Source organism: Mesocricetus auratus, unplaced genomic scaffold (genome assembly GCF_017639785.1).
Source record: "Mesocricetus auratus isolate SY011 unplaced genomic scaffold, BCM_Maur_2.0 Super-Scaffold_15014, whole genome shotgun sequence".
NCBI lineage: Eukaryota > Metazoa > Chordata > Mammalia > Rodentia > Cricetidae > Mesocricetus > Mesocricetus auratus.
Window position 1 is genome coordinate 16,437,002 of NW_024429186.1, and position 15,853 is coordinate 16,452,854.

Genomic DNA, 15,853 nt, shown 5'->3' on the forward strand with positions numbered 1-15,853 from the left:
CCACCCTTTGCACAGACAGTTCCTGCAGCCAAGATTCCGTTCCTGGAGGTCATCTTCCTCCCAGTAGTAGCTATAACTCCGGTCCCAAGCCCTCCCCACCGTGGCCTTTACTTCTCACCATTCGGAAATTCATAATTCATCATCAGTTGTTGTTGTCCCTCCTGGGGCCCCTTGCTCCCAGGACCTTTGTTCTCACTGGTGCTGGCCAGACCCTGTGGGTTAGGGGTGGGTGGAGTGCATACCTCTAGGGGATGGCTAGGAGCAGAAGAGGACTAGGAGGTGTGAGGGGTAGGAGATGCTGTCTGGCTGTATGGAGGAACGTGCCCTGGAACCTGTAGGCTGGACCAGAAGGTGGCAGGTCCAGCGCTCAAGAGTTTTGGGGCCAGGCCGTGGAGCATGGACTTTCTCATGCAGAGACTTGGGAGTAAGATGATGGTGGTAATAAGGTCAGATTAATTGGCAGAGAGAGGCTCTGTTCAGGAGTTTCGCCAATGTGAGGTGAACTTGGAGCAGGTAGGACACCAGGTAGTCACCAGAGCTTGGCTGTCTGGGTGCAGAATGTGCACTGGAGTCCCAGCTGGGCTCCATGTTCAGCCCCGAGTGTGCTGTAGTGCAGTGTTCCCTCCCTCAGCTGCCAGCACAAGACAAAGGCCACTGTTTGCTACATCCTGTAGGTCTTCAGTATATAAAGGGAGTCTGGGGCAAGAGCACTTTAATTGCCCCAAGGATCCAGGAAGGCAATTCATATCCCCCTTCCCCCCCCATGTTGGTTCCTTAGTTCTCCATCAGGTACCAAGAGCTGTTTAGTCATCCCCAGGAGACAGGAAGCAGGTGGGTCTGGACTCAGGCAGGGGGTTACAGCTTGCTTCTAAATAGTGGAATTGCCAACCTCTGGTGGCTGGCAGACAGCATGGTGTTCAGGGCTCTTCCTGCTAGCTGCCTGAGGATCTCTTGGGTATTCAGGACCTCAGATGCTGGAGCAGTTAGTCCCTGATGGTTGCTTATGGCAGGGAGACGAGAAGATGGTAATGCTCTCAGTAGGTTCTCCCTGCAGGCGGGGGACTGAGCTCAGCCCAGGACTCTTATTTCCCTTTAAAAATTAAAATAGCCCGTAAAGTTTTTGTTAGCATTAAACAAGTTAATATATGCTTATGTGTTTAAGACTGTGCCTGGCCTAGGATGAGTGCTGTGTGTGCCGGTGTGTGTGTGTGTGTGTGTGTGTGTGTGTGTGTACGTGTACGCGCACACACTTTCCTTGCTGGTGTATAGCAGTATATGCAGACCTTGTGGCACCTTGAAGTACTCAGTGGTGCTTCTGGTAACGCAGTTACTACAGTGACAGTAGCACTTTGCTCCTAGCCTTATCTGTGGCCCCAGCCGACTTAAGAGTTCTCTATTGTAATTGGAGTCATCGAGGCAGAGATTATGAAAGTGTCCCTTAGTGGGAGGCAGGCCTGTGAGGGCCTTAGAAATGTGGGCTTGCTTAGCCCGAGAGGCAGGGTCAGGCAGAGGAGGTGGTCAGAGGGATTTGGCTATTGTCCTTAGCTCTGCCCCTCACCAGCCAGTCCAGTCATCCTTCCTGCTACAGAGGGAACATGTTGAATGGTACTTGTGACATCCCCCAAGCCCATCCACCCCCCCCCAAAGTACAGAAGTGATGCCTCCCCAAGCACGGAGTCAAACCCGGCAGCTTTCAGTGCCGAGCAGCCACTAGCAGAGGGTCTGTGTCTGGCTGGAGGATGGAGGGGAAGGCAGGGGACAAAGGTTTCCTTGTTCTTGGCCTTCTAGCCCAATTAGGAAGGCAACATCTAACCCTGCAAGAAGTTGTGTAACCGTCTAAGTTGGGCTTCTGTTGATTTGTACGTGGGCCTCTGGGCTCAGAGTCAGAGCATGAGACCCAGCGAAGATTTTGTATTGTCACAGCAGATCTCCTGCAGAGGCTGCCTTGGGCTAATCAGGTACAGTGTGGGCACACTGCCTGGGTCTTGGCTCGTATCTTACTAGCTGTTCCTCATCTCAGTCCTCTAGATAATGAAATTTAGTCATGCATTTTTCAGGCAAGAAAGCCAAAGTCTAAGGAAACTGTCACCTGCCCAGGTTGTTTAGGCAGCAGCAGGGCCAGGGTTGTAGCTTGTATCCTTTTCACATATGCACGAGGGGCTTACTTTGGACAGTAGCCAGTGGACACTCCTTCCCTTCCCCTCAGCTCAGGGTCTCCTAGGAAAAGATCACTTCTTTGCATTGCTTCTGATCCAGCTGTGCCAGGCACTGATGAAACATAGGCTGGCAGAAGCCAAGGAACTCAAAACTGGGCCCATCCCAGTCCCAGCAGACTCAGTGCTGGGGTGACCATGAGGCCAGCCTCAAGATGACTGCAAGTCTGGGTCACAAGGCCAGTACTCCCGTGGTGGAGATGGCCACACAATCTGCCCATTGTTTATTTAGACCGAGCCAAATGGTAGGGACTGGGCACTGCTCTTTCTGCTGAGGGAAGGAACACCATTTAATGCCTTTGGCTGGTTGCAGGCACTCCCCCCTACCCACCCCCCACCCCCTACAGTGGAAAGAAGACCCAAACCCTACCACTCAGCAGCCCAGGATCCGAGCCCTGAGGTGTGACAGGTGGTGTTCTACCTCAAGGTTTGGTGCGTGTTGAGTTTTAGAAATGTGTTTATTAGCAGAACCTAGTGGTACATACTTGTACCCTCAGCACTTGTAAGCTGGAGGCAGAAGAACCACGAGTTCAAGGTCATTTTTGATTACATAGTGACTTTGTGGCCAGATAGGATATATGAGGCTGTCTCAAGTCAAATGAACAAGTAAGCAAAAAAGGTATTTCTTAGTATATTTTCTGTTACAGGGGCCACACCCCCCCACCCTAATACTTGGGGGACTGAAGGAGATGATTGTGAGATGCTGCCTCAAAAATATGCAAACAACACCAAGAAATGTTTTCTAGAGTTGTGAAAAGAGCTTTTGTACCCATTATCTTTACAGTTTCTCAGCTACAGTATCATTGACATCTTCAACTGGGTAATTCTTTGTGATCCTTAGGAGATAGTTTCAGCAACTCTGCGTGCTTGGGGTCAGGACCGCTGGTTCTGTTCATGAGTGTGGATGCCAAAGCCCCGAGGGGTCTGTTCTCTGAACTTGAGGATGGGTTCCCAGTCCTAGAGGCCTTTGTCCTGTCCGCCGGGCTTCTTTTCAAGACCTTACTTGGGGCAGAGTGGTGCCCATCTCTACCTTCCCAGCTCACGTAGGGATTCTATATGCTGGTTTGTCTCTGTGCCTCCCACGTGGGCTGCAGTTGTAAAGCTGGAGTGGCTGGCTTCCTTGGTCTCGTGTAATGAGTGTGAAGCTGCTCCTCTTGGGATGGACCGAAGAAAGAATGAGGTCATCACCCCGTGAGGCCCTGCCCCGCATGAATATGTGGATGGTGTCCACATCTCCTTTCTCTACACCTTCTGAACTCCAACCCCAGGTCAACTCTACCCCATTTGTCAATCTCTCCGGCTGATTAGTAGTCAGCTATCAAGTGAGGACTGGAGTCATTCACTCATTCATTCAGCAAGTCCTATTTGGGTACCCGCTGTGTGCCGGGAATCAAAAGAACATTGCAGAAACCACAATAAATGAGACAGACCAGGTAGATACAGCACATGCCTCATGGACTGAGCTCGAGTGTGTGCATATGTGTAAAGAGAAGCTTTTTCTTTGCTAGCTGCTTTGGTTTATCCCCCGCCAGCCGCCTGGGCTCTGCCGCATTGTAGTCCCCAAATAAACACACAAGACGCTGTATTAATTATGAAGCTGTTGGCCTTGCTTGTTTCTTACTGGCTAGCTCTGACTTAAGTAATTACCCCATAATTGTTAATCTAAGTATGTTTCTTACCGGAGAATAGTTCCGGGCTTCCTACCCCATGGCGGTTACATCTCGAATCTCCTTGTGTTTCTCCTTCCCAGAATCCTCCTGGACTCCTAGTCCCACCTAGCTAGATTCCTATTGGCTCAACAGTGCTTTATTAACAAATGTACAGGACTTCCCCCATCACATATGTGTGCTCAGGAATGGTGTGAGGAAAGCACGTGAGTAGAAGAGAAAGGAACATGGCTCCAGTTAGGGTGAGGGCCAGGAGGAAGCAAGATAAGGCCTGCCACAACGGGAGGAGTCTTTGAAGACAAGTGACATTGTGTAGGTCCTCTTCTTGATGACCTTGAGTTGACCACCAAGCACCATTTTCATCTTTGCACGCTCTCCAAGGGGGAAGTGAGGGCACACTGTCCCCCACCCCCATGCGTGCCGCCTGTGGCAGGGATGGGTGACATGAGTAGGTGCCCACTTGTTGGCAAAGCAATTCCCATCTCTGAGCCTGCCTGGGCCACTTGTCCAAAGCATGTGGCACCGGGTGCATTGTCTGTAGCACCACAGGCCAGGTTAGAGTCCTGGCAACAAGAGCGGCCCCCTGTCTCACACAGCTGGGGCCTGTTGGAAACTAGAAGGCTGGAAGAAGGCTGCATGTGCAAGCGAGGAGCTCGTCTCCCGAGTGACCCCTGACCTTCCCAGAGTTTAGCCGCACTGCCGCAGGCTGAAGGACAAGTTCCGGGTGGAAGCTTTGATCTCTGGTTGCAAAGCAAGAAAGCGCTGGGAGAAGAGGCCAGGGAGCCTGTGGCCGCCAGGAACTCAGTGGCAGTCAGCAGGCCGGCCATTCAGTGTGGTCCTCAACAGAACAGGCTGGCTAGTTCTTCACGATGAACCTGACTTCAGAAGTCAGCTGCGGGTGGCTCCCCTCATGCATGTGTCTGATGTGTGCAAGGGATCTGTAGGATAGATACCGTGATGGAAACAGAGTCTGCAGTTTTCATTTTCTTTCTGCTGAGGTCACTCCGGTTCCATCCCCACCTTCACATGCTGCTCCATTTCCTATCAGTGCTTCTTGGCCTGGAGCTACCTCCTGCAGAGGTTGGGGGGGGTCCCAGCAGTCTCCTCCCACCTGCTAGTTTGCTTCTGGGCACTCTGGGCCCTGGGAAGGGCTGTGCTGGCTGATCTAATGAGCTTGCGGGGACCGCCTTGTTCCTCCTGACTGTGCTGGGGGCTTGTGTATGGCCTGTCTCTTCTGCATCCTGAGTTGTCAGACTCTGGTCATCCTGCCTTGCCCCTGGGAGTGAACACAGCTGGGGAGAGGGCTCTAGTGGATACTGCTGTCCTTTCTGTCAGCTCTCCCAAATCTCAGAGATGGAGTTGGTGTAAAAAGTCAGGGTCCAAGAGCCTCCCCGTTCTGTGAATGTGTAGTCCAGCCCACAGGCCCCAGGGCCAGCACTGCACCACACTCACTTCCAAGGCTTGTGTGTTTCTTGTTCTGTCCTGTGACCTTACAGAGTGGTCACACTGGGCTTCAAGGCTGCCCTCATCACCCCTCTTCCCCAGGCCAGGGATCTTGCTGCTTCAGGGTCGACTACTCCTTAGCTATTCTGTCTCCGGGACCTCAGCCTGAACATTTCTTTGACACCCACGTCTACCCCAGCTGTACCAAGTGTTTGCAGGTGTGTTGAGTGTCCTTCCCCAAGGCATCGGCCTGAAATGACCTTTCTGCTCTTGACCTGTGTCTGTGACTCTTGAGCATTGGTGGCCTCAGAAGCCCCTCCCTACATTCCCTCATGGCCAGACGCTTGCCCCGCCCCACTGTGTGTTCCCTCATCAATAATCCCCTGCCCCACAATGGCTGCCACTTAGGAGTCCCTTAGCTCTGTGATGGTAGATGGGAAGTGGCTGTTGTTCCGTAGTTTAATAGGTGAAAATTATACCCGCCCGCTCTTCCTAGGGGCTAGCTTCTTGTACTCCAGGAGGCCTCAGGCTGAGTGCTCAGGTGTGAGCAAGCTCTCTAGAATACAAATGTCTGCTAACAGGAAGCTCGACTCTCCCAAGAAGCTTTTTCAGAGAGCGAGACAGGAAGCTGTGGGTGAAGAAGTTCTCTCCACACATCAGACAAGACCAGAGTGTGTGGAAACTCAAGAAAAGTCAGCCCTGGGCATGGCCCTGTCTGGCCTAGTGTCTGTCACAGATAGGCCTTGGCCTGTCCATGGTAGGGGAGGTGGGCTGTGCTTCGCCCGTTTTACGAGACAGGGTTTCTCTGTATTGTTTTGGAGGCTGTCGGTTCAGCCTGGCCTCGAACTCACAGAGCACCCGTTTGCTTTCTGCTGCAGCCTCTGTGTACATGTACCTAACTGGCCCACAGCAAGGAACCTGCAGCCACATGCTCTGTACTCCAGGGCAGCATGGCCACAGGCTTCTGGACCTGTATGCCTCGGGCTGACTCAGCACAGGGGCCCAGGAACCTTTCTGCTTTGTTCTACACATTACAACCTGAGTGTCTGGATCTTAAAAGCCAGCGGGGTTACTGAAAATAAGTCACTTTGAACTTTTTTACTGGACAGCTAGGACAACCGAGAAACCATTAACTTAGTTGGCTCAAGGGCTTCAGCCCATTTTTTTGACCCTGCTTTTCTCTCAGGCTGAATGGTGCCTCTGGGCCCTTGTGTTAGCCTGGGGCGGGGCCGGGTGCTGCTGGTCTGAAAGACATGGTCTACAAACGATTGGAAGGCAGAAAAAAAGCCTTGGCCAGCCACCAGGGACTGGTGACACAGGCTGCACACAGCACAGCTCTGCCTTTGATACTATGAATGGCTAAGCTTGGTGCCTCAGCCCCTGGTATGTTCTGCATGCTGTCACAACTGCCCCTTGGCTCCTGAAAGCCTAGCTCCAAGGTTTAGCTGTATATTCCAATGTTCTGGCCTGCACTAGACCTGGTGCCAGCTGGACATGCCCTTCTGCATCAAGACACTTGCAACTGAGTGATTTGTGGTGAACAGGCAGGTGATGGGAAGAAAAGCATTGCCTGGGGGGATGTTGGGCTTGGCCTTGGTTGATGTCAAGTCTTTCAACAGTGGGCTGACGTCATGACTCCATTGATCTGCTAGAAGGTCCACTGCCTACCTGTCCTCCCCACTGCGACAGCCTAAGTCTCCATCCTTACATGGTGTTGGCATTCTGAGGTCAGGTTTCCCTTTGTGCAGAACCAAGCTGTACCTTTGCAGCATGGTTTCCTTGACTCCACTGAGGGCCATCGTCTCCCCTCCATGCGATCTCCTTATTCCTTAGCATTCTTCCATTACTGCCCTGCCCCGCACTGTGTTACTCCTATGCCTCAGAACCCCGCGCTGAGCCATTGGAATCTTCCTTATAAGCACCCACTTGGACCGTCACTCACTAATGAAATCTCCCAAGGGCATCTGTCTTCATTTATGTTAGTCTTAATCGAGGGCTGGGAACCTTGGCATAGTTACTACTTCCTTCCCGAGAAGACGGGCTGGCCTCAGGGATCTTCCTTTGCTTGCAGATTCACAGGACTCCCACACTGGGAGAGAAGGACGCAGCCTCCCTGGGCAGCTTTTTCCTGTGTGCGTTATCACGCTGCCATGTGGACTGCTTCAGTTTGTGCAGCCATTAGGCTGCAGGCCATAACCCCGCTGCGGCACACGGGAAAGGCTTCCTAGGAATGAGCTGGGTGGTTCTGGCCCAGGTGTGATTGAGTTGACCTTCCTGGAGCCAGGTTTCCTTGTGCCTAGTATCAGAGCCAGCATCCCGTAGGGACCTTCTTTCACTGAGGTGCAATGAGCCCTGGCTTGTTTGTTAGAGAGGTTGCTAGCAGGACCTCCTTGATAGTGTGGGTATGAGAAAAGTGCATCTGTGACCTGTGTCTATTAGGTATATTAGCAGTAATCCACCCTAGAGGTGAGCCCAGGTCCATCATGGTACCACAGCGTTGGTGATGAGGAGACTCCAGGCTCCCACCCAGCATGGGAGGAGTGCATAAGAAGGCCAGCCCAGAGGAACTAAGAGGAGGAACGTGACACTGAAAAGGCCTCAGGTCACCCCCTTTTCATAGCAGCTCCCATGAGAGTAATCTTCAACAGCTATTTGGAAAGCCTGTTCAGTTCTGACTGGGATCATTCCCGCCATTCGTTTGGTCAGGTGCTACTGAAACACACACCTCCTGATTCACAGGAGCCCATGGTTAGGACCTGCAGGGCCAAGATGCCCAGTGTGTCTCCTCCCAAAGCCAAATGATGCTCTGATGCTAGCCCCTGCTGGTCTGGGCACACAGGTGGGTATCATATACAGGGATGTCTCTGGGAGAACACTCAGTGGGATTGTGCTCATACGTGTCCTTGGGAGACTGGGACCTCTTGGGGCAACAGTGGGTGACCCTGAGAGTCTTCAGGGTGAGGACAGGGTGAACCCAGGGACTCAAACCCAGGGGTTTGCTGAGTCCCATGTTGCAAAATGCAGGACTCTTTCTTTTTTCCCCATGTCCTACCCACCCTCTATGCATTGGTCATCGTGAGCAGCTCCCTGGGGTTGCCTTATCCAGAGCTTAGGTCACGTCATGGAACTGCAGACTCCAGAGCCTTGGAAGACGTGACACGGTGTCCTAGTTTCCTCCCCTTGCTGTGTTGGCCAAAAGCAGCTCGAGGAGAATAGGGTTTATTTCAGCTTATGGTTGCCATCCCGTCATCAAGGGAAGCTGAGGCAGGAGCCCAGAAGTTGGAACTGAAGCAGCAGCCATGGAGGAATGCTGCTTACAGGCTGTTTCCCACGCTGCCTTTCCTAAATGACCCAGGCTCACCCGCCCAAGGAAGGCACTATTCACAGTGGGATGGACCCTCTGCCGTCAATTAGCAGTCAAGATGTGACATTGCTTCCTCAGGCCAGTCTGGTGGGAGCAATTCCTCAAGTGAGAGAATTCCTTCTTCCTAGGAATTGCCTAGGTTTGTATCTGGTCGGCAAAAACTAACTGTAACGCACAGGCAAGATGTGAATTTGGAGCTCCTGGTGGCACTTTCCTGTGGGAGAGAAAAGCCCGTCTCCCTGCCAGGGGACTGCAGAGATGTGGAAGATCCTCCCCCATCCTTCTCATTTATCTCAGATGGCAGGGTGAAACTGTCTCCCCGTCACCCCACAGTGTGTCGTCAGTGCCCCTAAGGGCATCGTGCCTGGACCTGGACCAGCCTGTGCTCCGAGTGGGCACCTAATTCGCCTTTGCCTCCTTATCCCCTCTGACAGTGGAACTTTCTGCCTGCTCCTGACCCTACTGGGCCCAGGCTGTCCGTTTCTGTGGAAAGACCAGACTCCCCTGTTCACTTCAGGGTCTCACCCTGGCCCCTTTGGGCAGGCCAGCCCTCAGGGGGAATGGGTGTTTACCATTTGCCGTGGTGATGGTTTGCGTCTTTCTTCCAGCAATTTTTTTGGCAATTCTAAGAGATTTGTGAAAAATGCATGCAGCCCTCCATACAATGGAGGAGCTGAAAAGCTGGGAGGAAAACCGCACTTGTGATCACAGGGAAGCTGGGAAAAGCCTTCGCCCCACTCCGTCTCCAGAGAGACGGCTCGCCTGGGCACAGATTCTTCCGTGCACACCGCTGCTTTCATCCGAGGCCCGAGCTTGTTGGCGCCTGCTTGTCAGACTGCTTCCCTCTCTGGTTTCATGTGACTTCTTTCTCTTGTGATTTTGGCTTAAATTCCTGCCTTGGTGATATCGGGTTCTATTTAAAGGTCTCTGTCCTAGTGCAGGAACATGGGACCACATGAGCTTTGTTGGGGCATAGGGAGGAAATGTATGTCAGGGTTTGGGTGGCTTCAGCTGCTGGGGGGACCAGTCATCCCCTGGTGGTGAGTGTCACCTGAAGTGCTGCCAGCAAACAGTTGCCCCTCTCTCTCCAGGGAATCCTCATGTGGCCTTGAAACTCTGCTCCTCAGGTTTCTCCAGCGAATAGACTCTTGGAACTTAAGGCTGTCTGTACAAGAACCTGCAGGGTCGCCTGCAGTGTCTTGAGAGACCCTGAGAAGCCCAGTGGCTGGCTGCCTTGGTTCCTGTCATGTCCTAGAACACCAGGCTGCTTCTGGAAGCACTGGAATGGGAAGGGGTTTGAGGGATTGGGACCTTTTTTGTTTTGTTTTGTTTTTTGGCTTTGCTAGATAGTTTCTTTGTGTAGCCTTGGCTGCCCTGGAACTTGCCCTATAGACCAGATTGGCCTCTATCTCATGCAGATCGGCCTGAGTCTGCCTCCCGAGTACTGAGGGTCTGGGACTTTCAGAGCTGGCCAAGAGCATGGAGCTGGGAGCTGGGTGTAGAGTTTCTCTTCACTGGTGTATCTGCTGCACCTGCAAGACACCCCAGCACTGACATTTGTAGTCACATTTTGTAAGGCCCTGTGAGCGGGATGGGTGACGAGTGGGCTTGTGTGTCAGCATGCTTCGATGAAGGAAAGGCCAGCAGGGATGCCCGCCCGTGAGAAGCCCCCATGGGGGCAGCAGGGCCCAGGAACAGCTCTTAGTAAGCCGAGACTAGGTAAGAGTGCAGTGAGCACAGCCGTGTGGCCTAATGGCCGTTCTTCATGGAGCTGCATAGTGGCTGTCTAAGCAGCCGTGGGGCAAAGGGAGTCAGCTCAGGAGTGACTAGGTGACTGGAATCTGCTAGAGTTGGTGCCAGCACAGAGGCCTCCCAGGTGGCGCACATCCAAGAGAGAGAGGGAGATTTAAGCATTCAGGGGAGAGGACAGAAAGGAAGTCCTGTGCGAGTTCATGGGAAGGACAGTTTGAGACAAAGTGAGTATGAATCTGGCTTTGACTCAGATGCTCTCAAAGTGATACTAGGAGCAAAAACAGGCTCTCTTAAAACACTCGGGATCTTACTTTGTGTTGATAAAGCTTACTAGAGAAGCAGCACTATGGGTATTTTCCCCCCTGACCTTTGCTGACCTCAGCCTGGTGTGTGGACCAGGGTGGGGCTGGCTTGAAGGCAGCGGTGATAAAGTTGAATGTGGGTGCTTTTTTTTCCCAAGGCTGTCTTGACGGTATGCCTGGTGACTTAAAAGCAATTCGTTCTGTCATAGATTGAGGGCTGAAATTCTAAAATCCAGATATTAGCGGGGCTAATAGTTATGCCTGGAGGCCAAAGGAGGGCCTGCAACTTGATGAGGGCTAAAGACTGTTTCCAAATAAGTCCATATCATATTCACAGGTGCTGAGGAAGGGCCTTCCTCCAGCCCAGCCTTTTTACTGACGCTCTCTCTCTTCAGCATCTTGTAATTATATCCTTCAGATTATGAATTTGAAGAGCCAGAGAGGACAGTCTCATTTCCATCTGTCAACAAGTGGCTCTGACTCACTCTGCCTGGGGCTCCTGGAGTCACGACAGGGTGGCTTTTCTTGTACACGTAGGTGTGAGTGCATGTACATATGTGTACATGTGGGGGGGGAGCTAGAGATCACCATCGACTGTTTTAGTCCTTTGGAACCATCCACCTTGTTTTTTGAGATGTTCTTTTGCTGACCTGGCACTTGCCAAGTAGGATTGGCTGCGTGGCCAGCAAGCCCTAGGGTTCTGCCTGCCTCCTCTCCCCTAGTGCTGGAATTACAGCACGAACAACCATGCCCTGCTTTTACCTGCCTGGGGATTAAACTCAGTTCCTCAAGCTTGCACAGCAAGCCCTTCACTGGCTGCTCCATCTCCCCAAGCCTCCTGCTCCTTCCCAGGATGATGCAGATTCCCCAAAGGCTTAACCCCACCTCACCTCATTTCCCTTGAGATTCTGTAGTGCCCATCAAACAACTGCTCGATGTTGAAGGGGAAGCCCTTCTGATTGACACGTTTCTGACAAGGTTGAGCACTTAGTGGTGTGGCCCTGTTCATCATACATTCTTACGGATTTTCTATGAGTCCTTACACCTTTCCTCTCTGCTTGGAGTCCTTCTCCATTGGTGCAGGCCGTTGGACTGGCACTCTGATGGAGCTTACTGAGCACATAGACCAGGTCTGGATCCAGCCATAGCTTCTACCTGAGGGGCAAATGGCCTCATCAGAACGTGGCTGCTCTTGTGTACCGAGACATACCTCTGCTTAAATTCCCATTGTGCCTGCTAACAGATACCCCGTCTCTGTGTTTCTTCCTTCAAGGGACAGGGAACCCCTTTGTCCCAGAATCCCAGCCAGAGCCCCAAGTCGGCCTCTGATTGGACAGATGCAAGGTCATCTTCTGGACCCATTATTAGTTTAGCCAAAGTCCTGAGATGGGGAAGGCTCAGGAGAGCAACAGATGCGTGGAGGATTGTGGGCACACAGTCTTGTCACTGCCCTTGCCGCAGCATCAACCCCTCCTCTAACCATAAGTGGGCTTTTCTTTCAGGAGTACATTGATGCACACCCCGAGACCATCGTCTTGGACCCCCTCCCCGCCATCAGGACCCTGTTAGACCGCTCCAAGTCCTACGAGCTTATCCGCAGGATTGAGGCCTACATGAAAGGTATGGACACATGCGGCCCAGCCTCCTGACAGGTGGCCCACCCACCTCTGTGGTCACAGGTTATTAATGTGCCAGGAAGGGCAAGGAATCTTGTCTTGAGCACTTGCACACAGGAAGGAATTGAGTTATGGGGGCCTGTGTTCTCTTTGGCAAGCAGGGTTAAGAAATACAAGGAATATTCTGACTGCTGTGCTGAACCCCTGGGGGGAGATGAGGTTTCCTGATAGCACTGTGGTTAGGGAATGGGAGTGTGTGCGGAATGGTTGGTGTCAGGGCAAAGGAGACAGTGGGAAATCAGGGGCCTTCAGTCAAATCAGAGAGACGCACAGTGCCACTGCTGGGCACCTGGGGGGACATGCCGTTCCCCTAGGCAGAGCCTGCCCCTCGAGGCTGAGCTTCTGCCAGCTGCTGGCTCTTATCCAGAGGTCTTGTCTCTCTAGCCCACCTGACCCCACCAGGGACCAGGGCAGCCCCAGAAGAACACAGACTGCCTTTTTTTCGAGACAGGGTTTCTCTGTATTGTTTTGGAGGCTGTCCCAGAACAAGCTCTTATAGACCAGGCTGGTCTCGAACTCACAGAGATCTGCCTGCCTCTGCCTCCTGAGTGCTGGGATTAAAGGCGTATGCCACCAACACCTGGCTGCAGACTGCCTTTTCAAGGTGTAGGTTTCTGTGAGACAGACATTCTAGAAAGATCCTTGTGAAAGGTAAATGCCTAGTCTCCCGCCCCAGTTCTGCCTACTGAGGCATTTCATTTTCATTTAAAGCAATAGTTCCTTCTTTTGCCTCTGCCCATGGGCTGCTGAGTAATTCCCCCCGGCTGCCCCTCATGTAGACCATGTCTGTGGCCTAAGATGCCTTGAACCCTGACCTCAATGGTCCTTTTCTGTGGGGGCGGCACCAGGGAGCACAGTTTGGTGGGCAGGATCAGAGGTAGTCCTGAATGAGGGGACAGGGCTATGGAAGCATCCATTTACTGGAGAAGCACCATGTGCTTGGCCTGAAACTTCTCATGTTCTGTCTGTCAGTGCTGTTTGCTAGACACAGAGGTCCTGACCATTTCACAGAAGAGTCCTGGAGCTTGCATTGGGCAGCTTTTTGTTACCATAGCGAAATACCGGAGCTAAGCTATCTGTGTAAAGGAAAGGGTTAATTACCTCAGTTTTGAAGTCAAGTCCAAGCAGTTCAGGGCAAGGCTGTCCCTTGACTACATTACCTCATGGCAGGTGACACTGGCAGGAACACAGAAGGAGACAAGCAGATGGTTATGTCTTGAACCATGGACACAAAAAATTGAGTGGAATCAAACTTGCTTCTTTTATAATAACCCATTGTGAGAACCACCAAGGAGTCCCATTGACCTTAGGAGCCCCCCCCACACACACACATAAGTCTCCGCTCCTTAGAGCAGTGGTTCTCAACCTTCCTAATGCCATGACCCTTTGCAATACAGTTCCTCATGTGTGGTGACTCCCACTCATAAAATTATTTTCGTTGCTACTTCATAACTGGAATTTTGCTACTGTAATGCATCGTGATGTAAATATCTGTTTTTCCATGGTTTTACCTGACTCCTGTGAAAGGGTTGTTCGGACCCTGCCAGGTTGCCATCCACAGACTGGGAAACTCTGCTTAAAGGTTTCTCTCTTTCTTACACTGCAGCCTTAGGGACCTCCAACCACGAGGACCTTGGGAGGAGAGACACATTGTATCTAAACCACAGCAGAGGCCCGAGAGTTAGCAGACACTGGTATCCCAGCGCTGCCCTAAGCTCGCCTCTCACAGCTACCACCAGAGGATACATAGCGCAGTCCAGGTCCTACTTGGGACATTGATGAGCCCTACCCTCCTCTCTAAGGGGTGTATGTCCTGGGGAAGAGCTGAGCTTGACTGTCCTAGAGGGGTCTAGAGGCCTCGTTTCTGACGGCAGCCCGATACTCAGCACTTACAGTTACTGTGGGGTCTGAGGGCAGGCAGCCAGCAACCTTCTTCCTTGGGTCTGGATGGTTTGCGTTGCCCCAGGTGAGAAGGTGTGTTGGTTGGACACTGATCTCATAAAGGGCAAGTAGCATTATATATGAGAGAAGGGTGAGCTGGTAGAAAAAACTGGCAGGTTCACGGCCTCATCTGATGTTCTAGGCATGCCCATGGAATGGGGGGGGCGTGTATGTGGGGGTCTGTGGAAGGTGCCACAAGGGAGCTAAATAAACAGGCAATGGAGGGAGACAGGTTGAAGCTGGATTGGAATCTGACTCCAGCTGCCCATGTGATCTTGGACTGGTCACTTAACCTGTCCTGTGTACTCTAGACGGGGGTAATGGGGTTCATCCTCAAGGCAGCAGTTAGAATGATGGGGATTTCATCTGTAGAAACAAGGTATCCTTTTTGCCCCACCGGGTCACCTGAAACAGTAGCTTCTCGCTGCTCCGCTGCAGCTGCAGGGCCCAGACATCTTTATTGGGTCTTAGAGCTCGCTGAAGACTTTAATGAGTGGGAAATCAGGGCTGGTGTGTGTGTGACATGCACCTTGTGGTCAAGAGCCGCCAAAGCCTGCACAGGAGGTAGTGGGCCTGCTGGCTGGCTGCTGGGTGGTTGCAGACAATGTGGTCCTACAGTGGAGCAGTGAAGACTAAGATGTGTGGGTGTGTTCCAAAGGGAACCCAGGGCTCAGGTAACTGGGGTATCTAGGCCCTAGGTGGACCTTGCTATTCTTAGACACAAACGCTGATTCCTGGGACATCCCTACTGTACCTACAGGATGGGGGTCTATTTGCTTGTGCTTTTAGGGCATCTGAGGAGCATGGGAACTGTTGATTCATAGCTCATTTCCTAGACTTCATTCAACACTGGTTTCTATTGTAGTTGTTGCCTATGACCCTGTCTAAGATGGAAGGCGGAGGGGGGCTTCTTTGTAAATGGCAGTTCACCCTTCTGAGCAGGGCTTCAGCGGGCAAAAGGTCTAGAATGGCCAGCAGTGGGCTCATCTGCCCAGAACTGCGCTGAGGCTAACATTAGACCTGGCCTTCCTGACCTCAGGAAGCTCCGTCTTCTTTTTTATTTCAGCAGCATTTCTCAGCCTGTGGGTCGACACCCCTTTGGGGTCCGAACACCCTTTCACAGGGGTCATCTAAGACCATAGGAAAACACAGATATTTACATTACGATTCATAACAGTAGCAAAATTACAGTAACACAGTAGCAACAAAAATTATCTTGTGGCGGGGAGAGGGGTGGTCGCCACAACATGAGGGAAGTGTATTAAAGGGCCACAGCATTAGGAAGGTTGAGAACCACTGGACTACAGCCTCATACATGGAGCTGTGGGCCCTAAGAGTCTTTTCTGGAGTGGGAGCGAGGCAAGCTGACTCAGAGGACTGTGGGAGGGCTCCGCACTTGCTAGGGACCCCTTCCCTGGGTGCCTGTGGAGAAGGAGCTCCTGGGTGGGCAGCTAGGATAGGCAAGCACTGAGGATGCCAGCCTGCAGGTGAGCAT

At 52.2% G+C, this 15,853-nt stretch overlaps 1 protein-coding gene and 1 long non-coding RNA gene across 3 annotated transcripts in view; one reads left to right on the forward strand and one right to left on the reverse strand.

Annotated features, from left to right (window-relative positions):
• Itpk1 (inositol-tetrakisphosphate 1-kinase) overlaps positions 1–15,853 on the forward strand; it is a 134,246-nt gene that overhangs the window by 85,223 nt on the left and 33,170 nt on the right. For both annotated transcript variants that reach the window (XM_013112223.3, XM_005068385.4), the window contains exon 4: positions 12,244–12,361. In XM_013112223.3, coding sequence (XP_012967677.1) covers positions 12,244–12,361 — 118 coding nt within the window. The remainder of the gene's footprint in view (positions 1–12,243; positions 12,362–15,853) is intronic.
• On the reverse strand, positions 678–14,366 carry LOC121139268. Its single transcript, XR_005876172.1, has 5 exons — positions 14,311–14,366; positions 13,929–14,049; positions 13,519–13,593; positions 11,785–11,896; positions 678–1,090 (listed from the first exon to the last, which is right to left on the reverse strand). It is a non-coding gene; the product is annotated as an uncharacterized LOC121139268 (long non-coding RNA).